The sequence below is a fragment of the Scyliorhinus torazame genome, chromosome 15 (genome assembly GCF_047496885.1).
Source record: "Scyliorhinus torazame isolate Kashiwa2021f chromosome 15, sScyTor2.1, whole genome shotgun sequence".
Lineage (NCBI taxonomy): Eukaryota > Metazoa > Chordata > Chondrichthyes > Carcharhiniformes > Scyliorhinidae > Scyliorhinus > Scyliorhinus torazame.
Window position 1 is genome coordinate 206,850,364 of NC_092721.1, and position 23,258 is coordinate 206,873,621.

Below are 23,258 nucleotides of genomic sequence, written 5' to 3' on the forward strand. Positions count from 1 at the left end.
ACAGGCACGCGCGCGCCCACACACAGGCACGCGCGCGCCCACACACAGGCACGCGCGCGCCCACACACAGACACGCGCGCGCCCACACACAGACACGCGCGCGCCCACACACAGACACGCGCGCGCCCACACACAGACACGCGCGCGCCCACACACAGACACGCGCGCGCCCACACACAGACACGCGCGCGCCCACACACAGACACGCGCGCGCCCACACACAGACACGCGCGCGCCCACACACAGACACGCGCGCGCCCACACACAGACACGCGCGCGCCCACACACAGACACGCGCGCGCCCACACACAGACACGCGCGCGCCCACACACAGACACGCGCGCGCCCACACACAGACACGCGCGCGCCCACACACAGACACGCGCGCGCCCACACACAGACACGCGCGCGCCCACACACAGACACGCGCGCGCCCACACACAGACACGCGCGCGCCCACACACAGACACGCGCGCGCCCACACACAGACACGCGCGCGCCCACACAGACACGCGCGCGCCCACACACAGACACGCGCGCGCCCACACACAGACACGCGCGCGCCCACACACAGACATGCGCGCGCCCACACACAGACACGCGCGCGCCCACACACAGACACGCACGCGCCCACACACAGACACGCACAAGCGAGAGACACACAGAGAGAGAGAGACAGAGAGAGAGAGAGAGACACACACACACACAGACAGAGAGGAGAGCCTGTAAAAGTCGAGTCAGGCCTTTCAGGGGTGATGTTACGAAGCCACCTTCTTCAGAAAGGAGAGTGGAAGTCTGGAACTCTCAAAAACAATTTGGTGTCAGTTGTAACTTTCAAGACAGAAATTGATAAGTTATTTGTTGGGTAAGACTCAATGATTCTGCTAATGTGCACAGCCACCTGTAAGGTACCACACAAGGCCAGTGCAGTGTTAAATACGGTGCTTGGAGTCACCATGTAAGCAAATTTAACGGTATTACACGCCAGGAAATAAACTAGCAAAATGTTACAGGGAACACTGGTGAAGGTGTCAAGGGATGTGGAGCAATGTTTGGTAAATGAGTTGAGGAACAGACTGCTTCCTAGAATAATCTCAGCTGTGATCAGCAATGGCTTCACGTAGGCCAGCTCAAAGCTGTTGTTCTTGTGTCCAAGGGCACTGCTGATCCATTTCCCCCTGTTTTGGGGAGGGGGTTGTGGGGCAGAAAGTAAATTTCAGACATCACTCTCCAAATTGCCCTTATCGTGTAAATTTGACCCACTTAACAACGCACCTGATCCGAATCCACCTCCGAGCGTAGTTCCCAGGACTCCTGCTGTTGGTTTAGTCCCGAACAGACTACCTGTTGCTGCATTCGCTCCAAAACCTGGAAAATTGGATCCAAAGCAGCAAGTCACAATCAGCCAGCTTTCAATTAAATCATTGTCGTCTCGTACACATTTACTCCATGGCACCAGGGCCCAGTAATGCGCACTCAGTGGCACAGACAAGCACATGGACATCCTTACAGCACAAGGACATACTAACGGGGGTCAGAGATTTAAACTGTGCATTTGGCTGCTGAGATTCTATAGTGACCCAAACAGCCAGCAGCCCTGGACAGTCAGCAGCCATTCAGATGTGGCACCTATTGACCATGAACACTTAACATGCATTTTAAAGGAAGAGATGGTGACAAAATCCCAACTTAGCTGTGTGGTGAATCTCAGTAAGGTTACATTAGCTTTACAGGAGGTGTGTGGCTGTGTGATGCTGGGGCGAGATAAACAACAACCTCCATGGAGACGGTGCCTTTAACACCAGAAGTCCCAAGGTGCCTCACAAGAGCATTACAAAACAAAAGATGACACCGAACCAGATGAGGTGATATTAGGAGGTCGGCAAAAGCTCAAAGTGGTAGGTTTTAAGGAATGTCTTAAAGGAGGAAAAGTAAGTTAGAGGTGGAGAGGTTGAGGGAGGGAATTCCAGATCTTAGGGCCCAGGCGGCTAAGACAGAGCTGCCAACGGTGAAATTATTAAAAGTGTGGATGCTCAAGAGGCCAGAATTGGAGCATCGCTGAAATTGGTGCGGATTGTAGGGCTGGAGATCAGAGAGAGGGACGGGAAAGGCCATGGAGTGATTTGAAAATATTTTTAAACTCAAGGCATTGCCCGACTCGGAACCAACATAGCTCAGTGAGCAGAGAGGTGATAGAAGAACAGGATCTAGTATGAAATCGGTGAGCAGAGGGGTGGAATAAAAGGGACAGTAGCAACAAGGATATGAAATTAGCTGAGTGACACAAAACAATACTCAGCAGGTCTGGCAGCATCTATAGAGAGAGACTGTTAACGTCTCAAGTCCACATCCAGCATCCACAGTATTTTGCTTTCATTGCAGTAATGGTTAGTAGATGTTATTCAGGTTGCAGGAAGGTTTGTAATTCCTCAAGGAACAGTGTTGCCCCTTCTCCTGATATATATTAACGCCGTAGACCCTGGTGCACAGAGCACATCTTCAAATGGACACAGACATGCCAGTGGAATTGGCAGGCAATTTCAATACAGAGAAATGTGACGTGATTCATTTTGAGAGGTAAAACAGATACAATATAAAAGGTACAACTTTGAAGGCAGAGGAGCAAAGAAATCCTTCCGAAGAGTCATATGGACTCGAAACAGGAGTGCAGAAAAGATTTACGAAAACGGATCCAGGGAGGAGGCACTTCAGTTATGAAGATTGATTGGAGAATTTGGGACCATTTTCCTTGGAGAGGAGAGGGCGGAGAGGAGATTTGAGAGGTGATCAAAAATCCGGGCAGCGTAGGCAGAGAGAAAGTAACGAGGGAGCACAGACTTAAAGTAATTTGCAAAAGAAGCAAGAGCTATTGGAGAAAAAGCTCTTCCACGCAGCAAGTGGTTACGGCCTGTTAGCATCTGGGATGGCCACTTCCATAATACAAAGTGGACATTTGAAAGAAATGAAGAAAGAAAATTGCTTATTGTCACAAGTAGGCTTCAAATGAAGTTACTGTGAAAAGCCCCTAGTCGCCACATTCCGGCGCCTGTTCGGGGAGGCTGGTACGGGAATTGAACCGTGCTGCTGGCCTGCATTAAAAGCCAGCTATTTAGCCCCGTGTGCTAAACCAGCCCCTCCAGCAAAACCATTTGCAAAGATTGCAGGGAAAAATGGACAATGTTAAGAAAGCAAGCAGGCACAGAGCCTGTCTGCATATTGGAGCCGCAGCTCCCAGACGAGACTGAAACTGTCGGCCTATTAGCATATGGATGGCCCATCTCCGGGAACAAAGGGAGATACTTAAGTAACCGATCTGGCCCCAAACCTCGTGGCGCCAGTTCTCCAAACCGCAAGCAGAAAACAAAGCCAGGCCATCGGCCACCTCGGACACGCCCAGCCATCGGGGCACTCACCCCTTTATTGGTCAAGATCAATACGAATGATCAAGAAATGGCCCAATTAATTGGGGCCAAGTTTAAGGTCCGCCCAAAAGCGCGCGAAGCCCCTTCAGGTATAAGGAGGTGGCCCCAGGAGAGAATCGCTCTCTTGGACTCGGCTCTCACAGCGGAGAGACCCATCCACCAGCTGCACCAGAAGCAAGTAAGTCCAAGGTCAACGCTCGCTACACCAGACGGACGACCTTAGCGGTTTCCCCTCGACCACTTAATCCCAGCAGCCTCAGACCCGAACAACGACCATTGTTCCTCTGACTGAGTGGGCGCCCGAAGATAAGTATAGGCTTTAGCAGTAGTGATAGTTTAGTCTGTACTATTTCGTGCATGAGTAGATATTGCTATGTGTGTGAATAAATAGTATTGACTTTGAACTAACTAACTGGTGTATTGGCTCTTTTGATCAGTATTCGGGTTTGAACCTTGTGGCGGTATTAAAAGCTTTTGATAAGGTTCCCCATGGTAGGCTACTGCAGAAAATACGGAGGCATGGGATTCAGGGTGAATTAGCAGTTTGGATCAGAAATTGGCTAGCTGGAAGAAGACAAAGGGTGGTGGTTGATGGGAAATGTTCAGACTGGTGTCCAGTTACTAGTGGTGTACCACAAGGATCTGTTTTGGGGCCACTGCTGTTTGTCATTTTTATAAATGACCTGGAGGAGGGCGTAGAAGGATGGGTGAGTAAATTTGCAGATGACACTAAAGTCGGAGGAGTTGTGGACAGTGCGGAAGGATGTTACAAGTTACAGAGGGACATAGATAAGCTGCAGCGCTGGGCTGGGAGGTGGCAAATGGAGTTTAATGCAGAAAAGTGTGAGGTGATTCATTTTGGAAGGAATAATAGGAAGACAGAGTACTGGGCTAATGGTAAGATTCTTGGCAGTGTGGATGAGCAGAGCGATCTCGGTGTCCATGTACATAGATCCCTGAAAGTTGCCACCCAGGTTGAGAGGGTTGTTAAGAAGGCTTACGGTGTGTTAGCTTTTATTGGTAGAGGGATTGAGTTTCGGAGCCATGAGGTCATGTTGCAGCTGTACAAAACTCTGGTGCGGCCGCATTTGGAGTATTGCGTGCAATTCTGGTTGCCGCATTATAGGAAGGATGTGGAAGCATTGGAAAGGGTGCAGAGGAGATTTACCAGAATGTTGCCTGGTATGAAGGGAAGATCTTATGAGGAAAGGCTGAGGGACTTGAGGCTGTTTTCGTCAGAGAGAAGGTTAAGAGGTGACTTAATTGAGGCATACATGATGATCAGAGGATTGGATCGGGTGGACAGCGAGAGCCTTTTTCCTCGGATGGTGATGTCTAGCACGAGGGGACATAGCTTTAAATTGTGGGGAGATAGATATAAGACAGATGTCAGAGGTAGGTTCTTTACTCCGAGAGTAGTAAGGGCGTGGAATGCCCTGCCTGCAACAGTAGTGGACTCGCCAACATTAAGGGCATTCAAATGGTAATTGGATAGACATATGGACGATAAGGGAATAGTGTAGATGTGCTCGAGTGGTTTCACAGGTCGGCGCAACATCGAGGGCCGAAGGGCCTGTACTGTGCTGTAATGTTCCATGTTCTATACCTGGCGACTCTAGAGCAAACATAATTAGGATTGAGGAAGGCAACCATATTGACCGCCATATTCAGAGCCAACCAAAGAGAGCAACAGGCCTGCAATGCAATGCTCGAGTGCGTGGTGGAGGCAGGTTTAACTAAGGTTTTCAAAAGGAAATTACACTGTTATTTGGAAACATAGAACATGCAGAGTTGCAGGGAGAATCCAGGAAAATGACACTATGGTGCAGACCAATGGGTCAAACATCCTCCTTCAGCAGTATAATAATAATAATTTTTTAATTTTATTTTTAATTTAGAGTACCCAATTCATTTTTTCCAATTTAGGGGCAATTCAGTGTGTTCAATCCACCCACCCTGCACATCTTTGGGTTGTGGGGGCGAAACCCACGCAAACACGGGGAGAATGTGCAAACTCCACACGGACAGCGACCCAGAGCCGGGATCGAACCTGGGACCTCGGCGCCGTGAGGCAGCAGGGCTAACCCACCGTGCTGCCCTGCAGTGTAATAATTCTTGTGAAATTCCCTGGAAATAGAGATAGTAGGCTGCTTCCAATGGGAAAGGATTGCTAGCCTTAACACGAGTCTGCACGTTCTCCCAGTGTCTGCGTGGGTTTCCTCCTCCCTTCGTGTCCAAAGATGTGCAGGTTAGGTTGGGTTACAGGGATAGGACTAGGGAATGGGCCTAGGTTAGGGTGCTCTTTCAGAGGTTGACGGGCCGAATGGCCACATTCTGCACTGTAGGAATTCTATGTTTCTTCTGAGCTCTATCCAGCAAGGGGAACAGAAATTGGAACTAGGGGAGCTTTACTCTCACCGCCGAAGTTTGAAGGATTGGCGATGGCTCCTATCGTCAGGTTGGGCTTGGTACCAAACAGTCCAGCACCGGCCGCACCGAAGGTGGAAGCACTCGTCGTGGCGACTCCAAATCCAGCGGGTTTGTTAGCAAATAGGGTCTGTGAAAGAGAGGGAAAAGAAAATACAGTTTACTAACCGACTATTCAATCCAGTTCTACCCCCCCTGCCCACGGTACACCACCCTACTTCACAATCTGGTTAGTGAGAAAGCTGCACAATGACCAATTCTCCATTACCCAAATTCTCACCAACCTCCAAAATTCCAGATATTGCAGCACTCGCGTTGCCATCCCTGTCGGTTATCCAGGTAAAAGCACCTCATGCTGTCCTCAACCCTCATCCCAACAGGATGTACCAATGTTTATGCTCCACTCAAGCCGCCTCCAAACCTTCCTCCCGGCATATCCTTCTATTTCTGCCTCATTCAATCGATCTTAATCACTCACTGTGGTAGTGAGTTCCGCATCTTCACCACTGAGCTAAGATGTTTCTCCGGAATTCCCCATTGGATTTAATAGGGATGGGCAATAAATGCAGGTCCAGCCAGTGATGGCCGTATCTGATGAATGAACAAAATTCAGGTCCCTAGTTCTGGTGTCCATGACAAGTGGACACATCTTCTCTACATCTACCCTATGGAACCCGTACACAATTTTAAAGACCTCTATCCTGCAGCCCCTCCTACAACGTATTCTGTTTCCGTCATAAGCATTTCAGCCTATTCAATCTTTTAACAGTTAAAAATATATATTTATTGTCACAAGTAGGCTTACATTGACACTGCAATGAAGTTACTGTGAAAACCCCCTAGTCGCCACATTCCGACGCCTGTTCGGGTACACAGAGGGAGAATTCATTCTGTCCAATTCACCTAACCTGCACATCTTTGGACTGTGGGAGGAAACCGGAGCACCCGGAGGAAACCCACGCAGGCACAGGGAGAACGTGCAGACTCCACACAGACAGTGACCCAAGCTGGGAATCGAACCTGGGACCCTGGAGCTGTGAAGCAACAGTGCTAACCATTGTGCTACCGTTTCACTTCAGTTTTGGTATTCACCTTTGCCATAAGACATAGGGACAGAGTTAGGCCATTCGGCCCATCGATTCTGCCCCACCATTCAATCATGCCTGATATTTTTCTCATCCCCATTCTCCTGCCTTCTCCCCATAACCCCTGATCCCCTTATTAATCAAGAACCTATCTATCTCTATCTTAAAGACACTCAGTGATTTGGACTCCACAGCCTTCTGCGGCAAAGAGTTCCACAAATTCACCTCCTTCTGGCTGAAGAAATGCCTCCTCATTTGTTTTAAAGGATTGTCCCTTTAGCCTGAGGTAGTTTTTCCTACGAGTGGAAACTTCCTCTCCACGTCCACTCCAATCCTCCCAGTATCCTGAAAGTTTCAATAAGATCCCCCCTCACCCTTCTAAACTCCAATGAGTACAGACCCAGAGTCCTCAACCGCTCATGTGACAAGCTCTTCATTCCAGGGATCATTCTTGTGAACCTCCTCTGGATCCTTTCCAAGACCAGCACATCCTTCCTTAGATACAGGGCCAAAAACTGCTCACAATAATCCAAATGGGGTCTGACCAGAGCCTTATACGGCCTCAGAAGTACATCCTTACCAGTGCCTCTTACATCCTTTTAATGGAGATCCAAACTGTGCCCAGTACTCCAATATAATCAAGGTCCTATACAATTTATACAAACATTCTTTGTTTTTTAATTCTGCGAATTTCATTGATTGTCAGATTCAAGGGATTGAACCATTTATTTTACTCATTCCAGGATGGTCATGGATCAAACAGTGTTGAAAACCTACAATAACCTGGTACTTACATTGTTGAAAGGAGCATTGGTATTGCCAAAGAGGCCACCCCCTGCACCAAATGTACTGCCAGTACTGGTGTTGGTGTTGGTTCCAAATATCCCACCCGTCTGTGTGACTGGCGCAGTTCCAAATAAACTCTGCAGAGCAAAGGGTTAGGTTAGTGCTTGCAGACAGAACTTGCATTTCTACAGCACCTCTCATAAACCTGGGAGTCCGTAAAGCACTTCACAGAATGGTTACAATGCAGGAGGCCATTCAGCCTTTCGTATCTATGCTAGCTCTCTGCAAGAACAAGTGATCCAGTCCCACTTTACAGAATGATACAGTGCAGAAGAGACCTTTGGTCCATTGAGTCTGCACCGATGCATGAAAAACAGCAAGGATGGTGAGCTGCAAGCACAGGTAGCTGGTGGAATGGGTGGGTGAGGGGGCAGATTAAGTTTAATATAGAGAAATGCGAAATGATGCGGAGTCTGCACGTTCTCCCCGTGTGCGCGTGGGTTTCCTCCGGGTGCTCCGGTTTCCTCCCACAGTCCAGAGATGTGCAGGTTAGGTGGATTGGCCATGATAAATTGCCCTTAATGTCCAAAATTGCCCTTAGTGTTGGGTGCTCTTTCAAAGAGCCGGTGCAGACTCGATGGGCCAAATGGCCTCCTTCTGCACTGTAAATTCTATGATTCACTTTTAGAAGAACACCAAAGAGGCAAAATAAAACGGGTACAATTCTGAAGGGTGTGCAGGGGCTGAGGGACCTCGAGGTGCAACTGAAGGTGGTAGGGCAGGTTAAAAAAGTGATCAATGACATAAATGGGATCCTGGGCTTCATAAATAGGGCATAGGATAGAAAAGCAAGGAACCTTTACAAAACACTGGTTCAGCCTCAACTGAAGCAGCGTGTCCAATTTGGGGCAGCGCACTTTGAGGATATGAGGACATTGGAGAGGATTTGATAAAGTTGTTGAAAATCGTTAGGGACCTGTGCTGAGTAGAGTGAAACTTCCCAACGGAAGCCAGAAGATACAGATGTAGGATGATCTAAAAGGGAACGAAAAGCCATAGCGGTTCTGATCTGGAATGCACTGCCCAGGAGTGAGGCAGATTCAATTGTGGTTCTCAGAAGTGTATTGGATAAGCCCTTGGAGAAAATAGCCTCTTCTGTGCTGTAACCACTTCAAACCGGAGGGGGGTCTTTCAGCCCCTCGAGCTTATTCAGTGCATCAACCGGATGAAAGCTGATCTGCATCACAATTCTACCCACTTGATTCTATTAACCTTTAACACCCTAACCCAACCCCCACCCCCCATTTTTCCTGCCTTGCTGTTACATCGCTGATTGTTCCCAGTTCTGACGAAGGATCAGAGATGTGAAGCGACGCTGTCTTTGTATTTCCTGTATTTTTTGTTCTTATTCCTGACATCTGCAGTATTTTGCCCGTGTCAAAGTCTTCGGATTGCTCCACAGGCCGAGCAGCTTTTTGAGGGAGTGAGTTACAGATTCCCGTGTCCCTGTGTGTGTGCAGGGCTTCCTGGCACCCCCCAGAATGGCCTGGCTCCACTTTTAAGGTTCTGCTCCCTTGATCAGAACATCCCCAACTGGAGCAAATATGATCGATACAGAGAAACTATCAATTCCTTTAATCATCACAAATACTGCAGTTAGATCATCCCGTGCTCGAATAAACTTGGGGGAATACAGGTCTGGTCTATACAACCTGTCCACGTAACTTCACCCTCTCAGGCCACAAAGCTGCAGTGGCTGTGGGTGGAATGAGCACATGGCACACAGCCTTCTCTGCACTCTCAATGCTCTTACCATGCTGCTGGTGTTGGGCTGACCCAGGGTGTTTGCGGTGGGAAACCCGAAGCCGGTGCTCTGCGTGGTGGTGGCCAGTCCGAAGGGCTTGCTCCCGAAGAGGCCGGTGCTGGCCTGCGGCTGTGCCTGACCAAAGAGGCCGCCTGTGGTTGTGCCGAAAGCGCCGGTACCTGAAACACAGACACGCCAAACATCAATGGAGACTGACGGCAGGTGACAACAGGCTGGCGAGATAACCAACCGCTGTAGGTCATCCATGCCCTGTGGGTTTCACCTCCTCCCCCTGCCCACCTTCTTGCAGTTGTCAGATATCCCACAACCCTCAAACCCCCCGCCCCCCCCAGCAGAGGCACTTTCAAACAGGTTTCCACCCCAGCACAGACTTGCCTCTCCACTTGTAGCTTGACTGCGGCTGTTGCATTTTCTGTAAAAAAACAAAACACCCAACAGACAAGCCTCCCACAAACATATACACAGGGTTAGCTACATCTAGACAGGAGAGTCCGGAACAACGGGTCACAGTCCCTGAGAGCGAGTGAAATGTCTTTTGCAGGATGAGAATCTTTGTGGTGTTCTCTACTGCAGAAAGTTGCGGACACTCAGTCATTCTGTTTATTCAAGACTAAGATCAAGTGATTCTTGCAAAGTACGGGAATCAAGAAATGTGGGGACATTGTCGGATGGTCAGGCAGAGATTGAACATCAGCCATGAGCTTACTGGATGGTGAAGTCGGGTTGAAGGACTGAATGATGTCCGCCTGCCAATGTTCACCACCTCCATAACACACCATCCTGCAGTGCATGGTAACATTCAAGGAAAATCTGTTTAACGTTTTCATTAAAGTGGCCATCAACTGCATTAATGTCCTTGTGGCAGACAATAGAAGGGAACCGTGCCAAGGTGTGCCCAAACTATTTATTGATCAAGTTTTGCTAACCTTTAAGGGCGTCAACCAGGCAACGCCTGTTTGGGGCAGCTGCATGTAACAGGTACAATATTCGAGCTCCACTTCAGTGTGTAGGTGTCTCCTATCCAGCACCCCAAGGGGTGGGGAGTTCCGATACCATAAAATACAACAAACCAGTGCAATACGATAAATTGTAGACAGCCCTGAGCTGGAAGGAGCCACTTTTCCTGTCCAGCAGGGGTGCTGGGTTGTTTTAACCCTCCAACATACCCATTGCACCCTCCCGGAGTTATCAGAACGCACCAGTTACCTAGTTGGTAGAGGGAGAGATTAAATCCTTTCTGAGATCATGGTTGATAGCAGACAGATGCTATAGTCACTGTGAACCTTCCTCTTGCTCCCCACTCCCATCAAGTGTGCCACTGGGAGAGTCTTTTAGTTCTACAGCAGCATAGAGGTATCAAAATGCAACATAAACTGACACCCCATTGTGACAGGATACGCAAAGCTTCATGTCCATTCACACAGCATTTCCTGCTGCTCCATTCTCTCAACACCTGCTGCCCTGACCCAGTCTCAGCCTCAATGTGACTCCAGTCCAGCATAACATGATTAACTAATAATGTCCCTCTGAGCTGGCCTGGTAAACCACTCAACTATAACAAACGGACTGTCCACCATTGGGGATAACTAGGGTGAATTTGAAGCAAAATAACTGTTTCAAAAGGTGACATTTCCTATTAATCGAGTTCTGCTCCTTTCTGCAAATTAGTTAGCTCACCCCAGGCCTGGCTCTCGCCGCCCCACAAACCTCTCTCTCCCCCACCTTACCTCTGCTCCATATGAAGCTTGGTTGGACAAGAGGAGTGCATAACTCTTGCACATCAGAGCTGTTGGGCAAGAAAGCTTCCTCACTATTCCTATCTGTGATGGCTCCTTTAATTTCCAAACCCGCCAAACACTTTCAAATTCCACAGAAGGATATGTTCCTTGAACATCTTCTAGTACAGCAACTCTTGGGGTGACTCTGTCCATCCCACAGGATACAAAACCACATGCACACAGTTTGTAAAAGGCACGTGGGACATAACTGTTAAGAGTTATGATAACAAGAGTGTCAAATTGTGTACACCATGGTCACTCCTAGTAGTTGGACACGGAGTGATGGATGCATGCACGGGGACACCAGGCAGAAATGAAAGATGGGGCTCTGCCAGTCACGATCGAACAGACTGGCGACACCTGCCCTTAAGGCTCTGGAAACAACGGCCACACTGGACGGGGAAAGAGAGCAGTCACATAGCTGGCTGTGCCCACAGGACGCTTCACTGCAAAGGAGCCAAAACTTTCAACGGAGGAGGGGGGCGTAAATAGGAAAAGAGGAGCTGGACCCCGAAGGAATTCCAGCTTTTGCTGTTGGTTAGTAGATGCTTCCAGCGCAATCGTGCAACGTAGTTTATGCTTCCTGTAAAAAGACCGAACCACTACCTGGTCTCGGCTGTCATCAAAGCTTTTCATTCTCACGATGAAAGTCCCTACCTGTTTTCTGAAGACTGGACCCACAGACTGTCCCCAGCACACCCACTTGGGAAAGGAGACCAGTGTCTGAGGAAAGGAAGTCACTCGTTCAATGTTTGATTTTTAAAAAAAGAAAAGAATTTACAACACAACTAAAAGCGGCAACAAAGGAGACAAATCGACATCTGGGGAGCCCGTGGGCACAGGTAGCTCGCCATCAGTAACTGCAAGGAACTGTGCTAGAGACCGAGCTCTGACCCCCCCCGCCCCCCCACAAACATCACAGCCTTCAGTAAAAGGAGAGAAAACTCAAATAGCGTTTTATAAAAGATGCCGTACATACTTTAAAAAATAAAAAGTGTATGATGCCCCCTGAAACAGTCCGGTCCATTTTTGGTGAGGGATAACAAGTGTTTGGTGATTATGCTATTGTTCCAATAAGCCAGAAACCGGGGCTAGTAACCCAGAATTGTCAAATCCCAATGTGGACGGTTTGAGAATTTGGACAGAGTTAAGAAAATCCGGAATAAAAAGCCGGTACAGGTGACTACGAATCTGTCAGGTGGTCAAAAAAGATAAATCTGGTTCACCAGTGTCCCTCAGGGACGGAAACCGGGTGTCCCGACTCGGTCTGTGTCTATACGTGACTCCAGGCCCACAGTAACCTGACTGATTCGATGCCCTCAGGAAATTCAGGATGGGCACGAGCCGGCCTTCCCAGCATCCTCCACAGAGAACCAACCAGTTAGTGAACGGCTGGGCAAGAGGCAGCCGAGTTAATAAGCCTCTGTCAGAATACTGAAAAAGGGCATGCTATTTCACCTTGGGCTTTGCGCTATAGAAATCTAGGAAAATACACAAATCTTGCAATGAAATGATCAAATGAGAGAGCAAGCGTGTGTGTACCTTTAAACATTGCAAATATTCTGGGTTGCACTGATTGGTTATGTAGTTAGGTGGACAGATTATTTTTCAGATACAGCAAGACCAGAATGACAGTCACTGTTGTTTGACAGAGGGACCTGGGCCAGGACAAATCGGTTTACTGTTGTGCTGCCCTCGGCACTAATGCAGCACCTACTCGAAAATTTAAAAACAGAGGCATTGGCAGGACCAATGGAGGCCGGTGAGTACTGGATGGGGTTGTGGGGATGATGGCGGTGAGTAAGGGCATGAACAGCAGAGCTCTGGATAAGCGGAGGGGCCACCAGGACAGGATCCCCCTCTGCTGCGATCACCCCTGTAATGGCCAAACTTCCTCCCGACACTCTCTCCGGAGCTGGATAAATGGCAAATGTGAAAAGTACAAGGGACTAACTTGGACTGGGTATAAACAACAGCACCATCACTTTCATCATCTGGAGAGAATGAATTAAGGCACTAATGCTGCACATCCATATTGTAGGGGCTTCAGCAACCATCACTATAGCCCTCAATACTTTGATACTTGTAATGCCACCCCCTGCCCCCCCAAACATCCCCGAAATGTACGCCCCAGTCTGGAACACACCAGGCTGCAGTCCATTCCAAACAATCAATCAACTCACTTGCTCCAAAGCCTGTTTTGTTCTGTCCAAAGTTGAATCCTCCGGCCAGGTTGGCAGGTGTAGCGCCAAACAGCCCAGTGCCAGCGCTGGGCGTAGCAGTCGGGGTGCCAAACAAACCGCCACCTCCCCCAAGGGGGGCCTGTGGTCCCTTGCGGCCAGCCGTGTAATCCTCCAGACGCAACTCCTGGACAAAGCAAGATCACACCAAGAGAGAGAGTTAACTGGGGAGAATAAGCAGCCAGTGATCAGGAATCCTACCCGATTTATTCCCCCATCCTTTAGCCCAGAGCTGCGGAGATCAATCAATTGAGTTTGATGGAGAGTGAGGCAGTGCAGTGAAAATGTTACTGGACTGGGAATCTAGAGACCAGGACAAGTAATTCACAGAACAGAAGCTCATTTCCCAGTACCGCAGTTTTGGGAATACAAATGTGCTTCAAATCTATCAATACAAAATTGGTTTCAGATAATAATAATCTTTATTAGCGTCACAAGTAGACTTACTACACCACAATGAAGTTAGTGAGAATCCCCTAGTCGCCACATTCTGACGCCTGTTCGGGTACACAGAGGGAGAATTCAGAATGTCCAATCCACCTAACAGCGCGTCTTTGGACTGTGGGAGGAAACCGGAGCACCCGGAGGAAACCCACGCAGACACTGGGAGAACGTGCAGACTCCACATTGACAGTGATCTATCGGGAATCGAACCAGGGACCCTGAAGATGTGAAGCAACTGTGCTACCCTGCTTCCCAGTGCCATACCAGGTTGTGATGCAGCCAGATAGGATGCTTTCTATGGTGCATCTGTAAAATTTGGGAAGAATCAATGTGGACATGCCGAATTTCCTTAGTTTCCTGAGGAAGTATAGGCGCTGTTGTGCTTTCTTGGTCGTAGCGTCGACATGGGTTATGAAATGAAAATTGCTTATTGTCACAAGTAGGCTTCAAATGAAGTTACTGTGAAAAGCCCCTAGTCGCCACATTCCGCCTGGTCGGGGAGGCTGGTACGGGAATTGAACCGTGCTGTTGGCCTGCCTTGGTCTGCTTGCAAAGCCAGTGATTTAGCCCACTGTACTAAACCAGCCCCTGGTTATGTGTATGCCTCGGAATTTGAAGCTGTTTACCATCTTCTGCAATGTAAATTCTATGATCTGCATCTCAGCCCCGTTGATGCAGACAGGGGTGTGTACGATACTTTGTTTCCTGAAGTCAATGGCCAGCTCTTTAGTTTTGCTGACGTTGAGGAAGAGATTATTGTCGTTATACCACTCCAATAGGTCCTCTATCTCCCTCCTGTATTCTGACTCATCATTGTTCGAGATCCAACCCACTATGGTCATCAGCAAACTTGCAGAGTTGGAGCTGTGTGTGTATATAGAGAGTATAGTAGGGGGCTAAGTACGCAGCCTTGGGGGGCTCGCAAAAAAGGTGATATTGTATTTATGATAAAAGTTTTATTTAAAAAATAACCACCTACCCCCTATTTTTTTATGCAATCACTCCTGGATTTATTATTATTTCCAACCAGTCTTACAATTAAACTAAAATATTGGGGTTTTGGTCCAGTACCCTAGCCACTGGCCTGGGATAATAATGAGCACCCGGAGGAAACTCGCGCAGACACAGGGTGAACATGCAAACTCCACACAGTCACCCAAGGACGGAATTGAACCTGGGTCTCTGGCACTCTGAGGCAGCACTGCCAACCACTGTGCCGTCCACTAGCAGTGACTTGTGTTAATGTGCTTGTTACACAGCAAGAACCGCGAGCTGGAGACAGGGAGAACTGGAATAATGAATTGGACAAGACCCTCATTGGAGCTTTGCCAAAACCACCCAGACCGTTTAAAGGGGTTAGAGTGCTCTGGGGATTGTGTGTCATCAAAACTGTCCACAACTCGCCGCGGAGGTTTTCTGCAAGCAAGTGCTGTTTGGGTGTGGACTGCATCCAGCAACTTCGGGTAGAATTTAGTTGCCAGCAAAAGCAATTTGAGGGCCACATCCATTGAGTGGGAAGTGAGCGGTCTCACTACGGGAAGGTGGCCTGGAAAGGCTGGCATTGCACATGGTGTCACATTTGCATGGGAAGTGATGAGAGAGCTTCGAACCGTGAAGCATACCTTTGTTATATCAACCTTTAAAAGTGAAATTTATCATTTGATTTGAAGTATTGTTAATATTTGAAGTGTGTTGATTTTAGTTGACTCATTTAAAGTTTTAAAGAGTGAAATCGGGTTTCATTCCGTTGATATCGTGGGAAGTCTTTCAAGTTATGGGAATCGTAATACTATACATGACCAATAATTGCTATTCTGATCAGAGTCTCCACAATGATACTCGCCTCGAGTGACTTGGTCTCGTACTCCTTCATGGCTGTGATACACTGGTGTTTGGTACTGATGTTGGTGCTGACTCCAGACTTCACCATGGTGTCTGTGCCTGTTGGGGGCTGCAGGCATACGAAAAGCAAACAATAATCGTAAAGTTAATGCAGCAGGGCACTTGGATGCGACAATGTATGGAGTTTAGAGCAACTAAAATCAAAATAAATTCCACATGCCAAACCGCCCCTTATATCCTGGCTGTAGAGAGTTCGCCTACAAGTCTGCTGATTGAAGCTGGGACCTGCCAGCTCAAATCTCTCAGTACCACAATGGTTGGCTGGCAGAGCTGCCCAAGCTCACATTGCTCAGCCCTTCCCGCTCTCAATCTCACACCAGTTGCGGTGCAGCAATTATTAAAATGCCCCATTAGCCAGTTGTAAAGTTTCCAGTGCTCGCAGAATAACGTGGCTGTTAGCATCCAGTCCAGGCGCATCGGAACAGGATTAACATGTATTTTACTAGAGTGCCAACAAGTGGTGCTCGGTCATGAGCTGTGGAACACTACCACAGGAATAAATATCCACTGCAACTAACTCCTTTCTCTCTCCCATCAATCTGCGCAGCATCCAATTTACCCCACTTCAAGCACTGGAAAGCTTGGGGAGATAGTGGTGTATTAGACCCAAGCTAATGACCTGGGGATAGCGATTCAACTCCCACCAGTGAAATTTAAATTGAATTAATGAATCTGAAATATAAAGTAATGGTGGCCATGAATAAAAGCAAATTACTGCAGATGCTGGAATCTGAAACAAAAGGGAAAATGCTGGAAAATCTCAGCAGGTCTGTCAGCATCTGTAGGGAGAGAAAAGAGCGAACGTTTCGAGTCCGATCACTCTTCATCAAAGCCATAAATCATTGATTGTTGTAAAAACCCATCTGGTTCACTGATGCACTTCAGGGAAGGAAATCTGTCGCCCTTACCCGGTCTGGCCGACACGTGACCCACAACAATGTGGTTCACTATTTAAAAAAAAAATAGAGTACCCAATTCATTTTTTCCAATTAAGGGGCAATTGAGCGTGGCCAATCCACCTATTTTTGCGTTGTGGGGGCGAAACCCACGCAAACACGGGGAGAATGTGCAAACTCCACACGGACAGTGACCCAGAGCCGGGATCGAACCTGGGACCTCGGCGCCGAGGCATCAGTGCTAACCATTGTGCCACTGTACTGCCCTGGTTCACTCTTAACGGCCTCTGAAATGGCCATTCAGTTCAAGGACAACAAACACTGTCTCAGCCAGCAAACATTCATATCTCATGAAAGAATAAATTTTTAAAACGGTGAACAGCTCAACGCTGCAAGTTTCCACTTTCTCACCCGCTCTACCGAGACCGCATCATACTCACATACCCTCTCTACCGAGACCGCGTCATACTCACATACCCTCTCTACCGAGACCGCATCATACTCACATACCGTCTCTTCTGCCACCGCGTCATACTAACATACCCTCTCTACCGAGGCCACATCATACTCACATACCCTCTCTACCGAGACCGCATCATACTCACATACCGTCTCTTCTGCCACCGCGTCATACTCACATACTCTCTCTACCAAGACCGCATCATACTCAAATAACCTCTCTACCGAGACCGCATCATACTCACATACCCCCTTCTACCCTCTGTACTGAGACCACATCCTACTCACATACCACTGTACTGAGACCTCATCATACTCACATACCCTCTCTACCGAGACCACATCATACTCACATACCCTCTCTACCGAGACCGCATCATACTCACATACCCTCTGTACCGAGACCACATCATACTCACATACCCTCTCTACCGAGACCGCATCGTAATCGCATACCCTCTCTACCGAGACCGCGTCATACTCACATACCCTCTCTACCGAGACCGCATCATACTCACATACCCTCTGTACCGAGACCGCATCATACTCACATACCCTCTGTACCGAGACCGCATCATACTCACATACCCTCTCTACCGAGACCGCATCATACTCACATACCCTCTCTACCGAGACCGCATCTTACTCACATACCCTCTCTACCGAGACCGCATCATACTCACATACCCTCTCTACCGAGACCGCATCATACTCACATACCCTCTCTACCGAGACCGCGTCATACTCACATACCCTCTCTACCGAGACCGCATCATACTCACATACCGTCTCTTCTGCCACCGCGTCATACTAACATACCCTCTCTACCGAGACCACATCATACTCACATACCCTCTCTACCGAGACCGCATCATACTCACATACCGTCTCTTCTGCCACCGCGTCATACTCACATACTCTCTCTACCAAGACCGCATCATACTCAAATAACCTCTCTACCGAGACCGCATCATACTCACATACCCTCTGTACCGAGACCGCATCTTACTCGCATACCCTCTGTACCCTCACATACCCCACATTGCGCTAGCTATGAAGAGAGGTTGAGTAGATTAGGATTATTTTCATTAGAAAGTCAGAGGTTGAGGGGGGAGCTCATTGAGGTGTACAAAATCATGAGAGGTATAGACAGGGTGGATAGCAAGAAGCTTTTTCCCCCCCCAGAGTGGGGGCCTCAATTACTAGGGGTCACGAGTTCAAGGCGAGAGGGGAAAGGTTTAAGGGAGATATGCGTGGAAAGTTCTTTACGCAGAGGGTGGTGGGTGCCTGGAACGCATTGCCAGTGGAGGTGGTAGAGGCGGGCACGATAGCGTCATTTAAGATGTATCTGGACAGATACATGAACGGGCAGGGAGCAGAGGGATACAGATCCTTAGAAAATAGGTGACAGTTTTAGATAGAGGATCTGGATCAGCGCAGGCTTGGAAGGCCGAAGGGCCTGTTCCTGTGCTGTAATTTTTCTTTGTTCATTGTTCTCTTTGTACCCTCTCTACCGAGACCACATCATACTCACATAACCCCTTCTACCCTCTGTACCGAGACCACATCCTACTCACATACCCTCTCTACCGAGACCGCATCATACTCACATACCCTCTCTACCGAGACCGCGTCATGCTCACATACCCTCTCTACCGAGACCGCATCATACTCACATACCCTCTCTACCGAGACCGCATCATACTCACATACCCTCTCTACCGAGACCGCGTCATACTCACATACCCTCTCTACCGAGACCGCATCATACTCACATACCGTCTCTTCTGCCACCGCGTCATACTAACATACCCTCTCTACCGAGACCACATCATACTCACATACCCTCTCTACCGAGACCGCATCATACTCACATACCGTCTCTTCTGCCACCGCGTCATACTCACATACTCTCTCTACCAAGACCGCATCATACTCAAATAACCTCTCTACCGAGACCGCATCATACTCACATACCCTCTGTACCGAGACCGCATCTTACTCGCATACCCTCTGTACCCTCACATACCCCACATTGCGCTAGCTATGAAGAGAGGTTGAGTAGATTAGGATTATTTTCATTAGAAAGTCAGAGGTTGAGGGGGGAGCTCATTGAGGTGTACAAAATCATGAGAGGTATAGACAGGGTGGATAGCAAGAAGCTTTTTCCCCCCCCAGAGTGGGGGCCTCAATTACTAGGGGTCACGAGTTCAAGGCGAGAGGGGAAAGGTTTAAGGGAGATATGCGTGGAAAGTTCTTTACGCAGAGGGTGGTGGGTGCCTGGAACGCATTGCCAGTGGAGGTGGTAGAGGCGGGCACGATAGCGTCATTTAAGATGTATCTGGACAGATACATGAACGGGCAGGGAGCAGAGGGATACAGATCCTTAGAAAATAGGTGACAGTTTTAGATAGAGGATCTGGATCAGCGCAGGCTTGGAAGGCCGAAGGGCCTGTTCCTGTGCTGTAATTTTTCTTTGTTCATTGTTCTCTTTGTACCCTCTCTACCGAGACCACATCATACTCACATAACCCCTTCTACCCTCTGTACTGAGACCACATCCTACTCACATACCACTGTACTGAGACCTCATCATACTCACATACCCTCTCTACCGAGACCGCGTCATGCTCACATACCCTCTCTACCGAGACCGCATCGTACTCACATACCGTCTGTACTGAGACCGCATCGTACTCGCATACCCTCTCTACCGAGACCGCATCATACTCACATACCCTCTCCACCGAGACCGCGTCATACTCACATACCCTCTCCACCGAGACCGCGTCATACTCACATACCCTCTCTACCGAGACCGCATCGTACTCACATACCGTCTGTACCGAGACCGCATCGTACTCGCATACCCTCTCTACCGAGACCACATCATACTCACATACCCTCTCTACCGAGACCGCATCATACTCACATACCCTCTCTACCGAGACCGCATCGTACTCGCATACCCTCTCTACCGAGACCACATCATACTCACATACCGTCTGTACCGAGACAGCATCGTACTCGCATACCCTCTCTACCGAGACCGCATCATTCTCACATATACCTTCTCGACCGAGACCACAGTATACTCACATTGAATTTCACAGTTGTTCCTGTAGGGGCGGCCGTGCTGAAGGTGGTTCCCCCAAACAAAGTCCCCGAGGTGCCGCCGAAAGGATTGGAGGCTGTGCTGGTCGTGCCGAAGAGGCCACCTCCAGCTGTGCTGGTTCCGAAATCTGAAAACAGGAGCGTGGAGTGCATGAATTCCCAGAGTACACAAAAGCCCAACCGTTATGGGTGTTCTTGCACATTACAGCAATCCCCCCCCACTATCCCACATGAACCATCAATCCAGCCTCTCGGACAGGAAACTACCAAGTTCAGCACTGAATCGAAAGATGGTGAAATGGGCTGACAGCAGATAAACAGGCAATTCTGTACTCAGTAGGCAGCATCTGGGAACATTCAACTCGAAGAGACGCTTAAACAACAAAACAGGACTTTTTATAGCTCCATTCAGGGTACCTCAAGGCACTTTCCAGTCAATTCTGTACTTTTGAAGTACAACTCTGGTTGCAGAATGTTCTCATAGGTAGACCCCATAAATAACTACAGAAATATTAGCCAGGACACCGGGGAGAACTCTCCTGCTCTTCTTCAAAATAGCGACCATAGGATTTGTTTTCCACATCCGCCCAAGAGGGTAGTTTAATGTCTCCTCTGAAAGACCATGCAACCCTGCCTCAAATTTGCACCAGCGTCAGCTTAGAGGTTGTGACTAAAGTGTCTGGATCGGAATGAACGCATGACTTCCTGACTAAGAGTTGCGACAGTGCTACCCATGGCTGATCCTGTAAATTCAGCCCATCATGCTCCCTACTAGACAGGGGTTAGCACTGTTGCTTCACAGCAGCAGGGTCCCAAGTTCAACTCCCACCTCGGGTGACTGTGTGGCGTTTGCACGTTCTCCCCGTGTCTGCGTGGGTTTCCTCCGGGTGCTCCGGTTTCCTCCCACAGTCCAAAGACGTGCAGGTTAGGTGGATTGCCCGTGATAAATCACCCTTTAGAGTCCAAAAATATGCAGTTGCCGAGATGAGGCAGAGGCAGTGGTCTAGGCGGGTGTCCATTCAGAGGGTCAGTGCAGACTCAATGGGCCGAATGACGTCCTCCTGCACTGCAGAGATTGTATGGACTGAGATTCAGAGGAGGAAAACCTTGCATTTACACAGCACTTGCCAGACGTGCTGCAGCTCTACACATACTAGATGCTCTCTACACAATAATTCATTGTATGTTAATTGTGCAGCCACCTGGCATGCAATAAAACCCAGCAAGGAGATGACCAAGTTTCCCTCAGGCAGTGAGCTGGGAAAGGGAAGCTGCAGCGTTGCCCAGGGAGAACTCTTCAGACACGCACAAGATCTGTAATGCTCAAATAAATGTACATCCAAACCAGGGCAGATTTGAGACACTGTGTGGCTCTTGATAACTCAGTACTCACCTGGAGCACCAAGTCAAATCTGCCTCTTCTGCTCTCCAATGCCTGACAAAAGACCTACTTACTTCCAAAGCCTCCGGCAGGCTTGCTCTGCGTGAAGGCATTGCTCTGCTGATTGGAGAAGAGGCCCCCGGTGCTCGTGCCCCCAAACAGGCTGTTGGACGTTGTTGTGCCAAAACCGAAGCCGGCATTGGTGGATGATGTTGCCGGCTGCCCAAAACTACTGGAGCCAAACAGCCCTCCTGGAAAGAAAAGAGCCACGCCGTTAGGTGAGCTTGACAACAGAGGAAGTCTGATGTGCAGTTGACAAGTTTGTGCTTCGTGAAAAACAAAGATGCTGGAAAGAAGCAACTTGCATTTATACAGCACTTTTCACAACCTCAAGATACCCCAAAGTGACTGTGAAGTGTCCTTCACTGTCGCTAGGACAACATCCTGCAACGCCCTCCCTAACAGCATAGTGTGTGTACCTACACCTCAGGGACTACGGCGGTTCAAGAAGGCAACTCACCACCACCTTCTGAAGAGCAACTAGGGATGGGCAATAAAGGGTAACCTAACCAGCGACACCCATCCCATAAATGAATTTTTAAAAAGTCACCACTGTAATTCTCACACAGCGAGCTCTCAGAAACCAAAGTGATGATCTGTTTTTTGCGCATGTTTGAGGGACTGATCAGAGAACAGGACAAATCTCCTGCTCTTCTTTCAAACAATGCCTGAGGATCTTTTGCATCCATTCAGGAGGGCAGACGCCTCATCCTCTTTGACAGTAGAGGAACTCCCGGAGTACTGCACTGAGAGCCGATTACTGCACTGAGAGCCTATAGTGGGTGTTCAAGTCCCTGTAGTGGGATTGGAACCCACAACCTTCTGATTCGAGAGGCAAGACTCCTACCCACAGCTGGCACCTTGGCAAAATGGGATTAGAATAGACAGATGCTTGATGGCTGGCACAGACACGATGTGCAGAAGGGCCTGTTGCTGTGCTGTAAACGCTGACTGTGACATCAAACAAAATATGGATTTAGCTGCGGTTTCCAATTGCCAATACTGATTCGCAACATAACACAAAAAGGTGTCCTGGTCATTTATGTGTGTTTGTGATAACAAGGCGATTATGTGAAACACGTATCAATCATTGGCCTTAGCTCAAATGTTGGGTCCAGTTCTGGACACTGCATTTTAAGAAGGATGTGAAGGCTTTGGATAAATTGCAGAAAAGTTTCATGAGAATGGCCCCAGGAATGGGAAATGTCACTTATGTAGATGGATTGGAGAGAGGAAACCTGTTCCCATTGGTGGAAGAATCGAGGAACAGAAGAGTCAGTTTTACGGTAACCGATAAAAGGAGCAATGGGGACACGAGAAGAAGGTTTTTTACCCAGCGAGCGGTCAGGATCTGGAACACGCCGCCCAAGGATGATGAGGCAGTTTCAATCGAGGCTTTCTAAGGAGAATTGGATCGTTATCCGTCAAGGAAAAACGGG

At 48.7% G+C, this 23,258-nt stretch overlaps 1 protein-coding gene across 4 annotated transcripts in view; it reads right to left on the bottom strand.

Annotated features, from left to right (window-relative positions):
* The window catches only part of nup98 (nucleoporin 98 and 96 precursor), a 125,528-nt gene that overhangs the window by 86,665 nt on the left and 15,605 nt on the right, over nucleotides 1-23,258 (bottom strand). For 3 of the 4 annotated variants that reach the window (XM_072477517.1, XM_072477519.1, XM_072477516.1), the window contains exons 4-12: nucleotides 21,834-22,010; nucleotides 20,364-20,506; nucleotides 15,851-15,958; nucleotides 13,507-13,690; nucleotides 11,981-12,046; nucleotides 9,534-9,703; nucleotides 7,729-7,857; nucleotides 5,841-5,979; nucleotides 1,276-1,368 (exon numbers count right to left, since the gene is read on the bottom strand). In XM_072477517.1, coding sequence (XP_072333618.1) covers nucleotides 1,276-1,368; nucleotides 5,841-5,979; nucleotides 7,729-7,857; nucleotides 9,534-9,703; nucleotides 11,981-12,046; nucleotides 13,507-13,690; nucleotides 15,851-15,958; nucleotides 20,364-20,506; nucleotides 21,834-22,010 — 1,209 coding nt within the window. The remainder of the gene's footprint in view (nucleotides 1-1,275; nucleotides 1,369-5,840; nucleotides 5,980-7,728; nucleotides 7,858-9,533; nucleotides 9,704-11,980; nucleotides 12,047-13,506; nucleotides 13,691-15,850; nucleotides 15,959-20,363; nucleotides 20,507-21,833; nucleotides 22,011-23,258) is intronic. The other variant, XM_072477518.1, reaches the window with a different exon arrangement.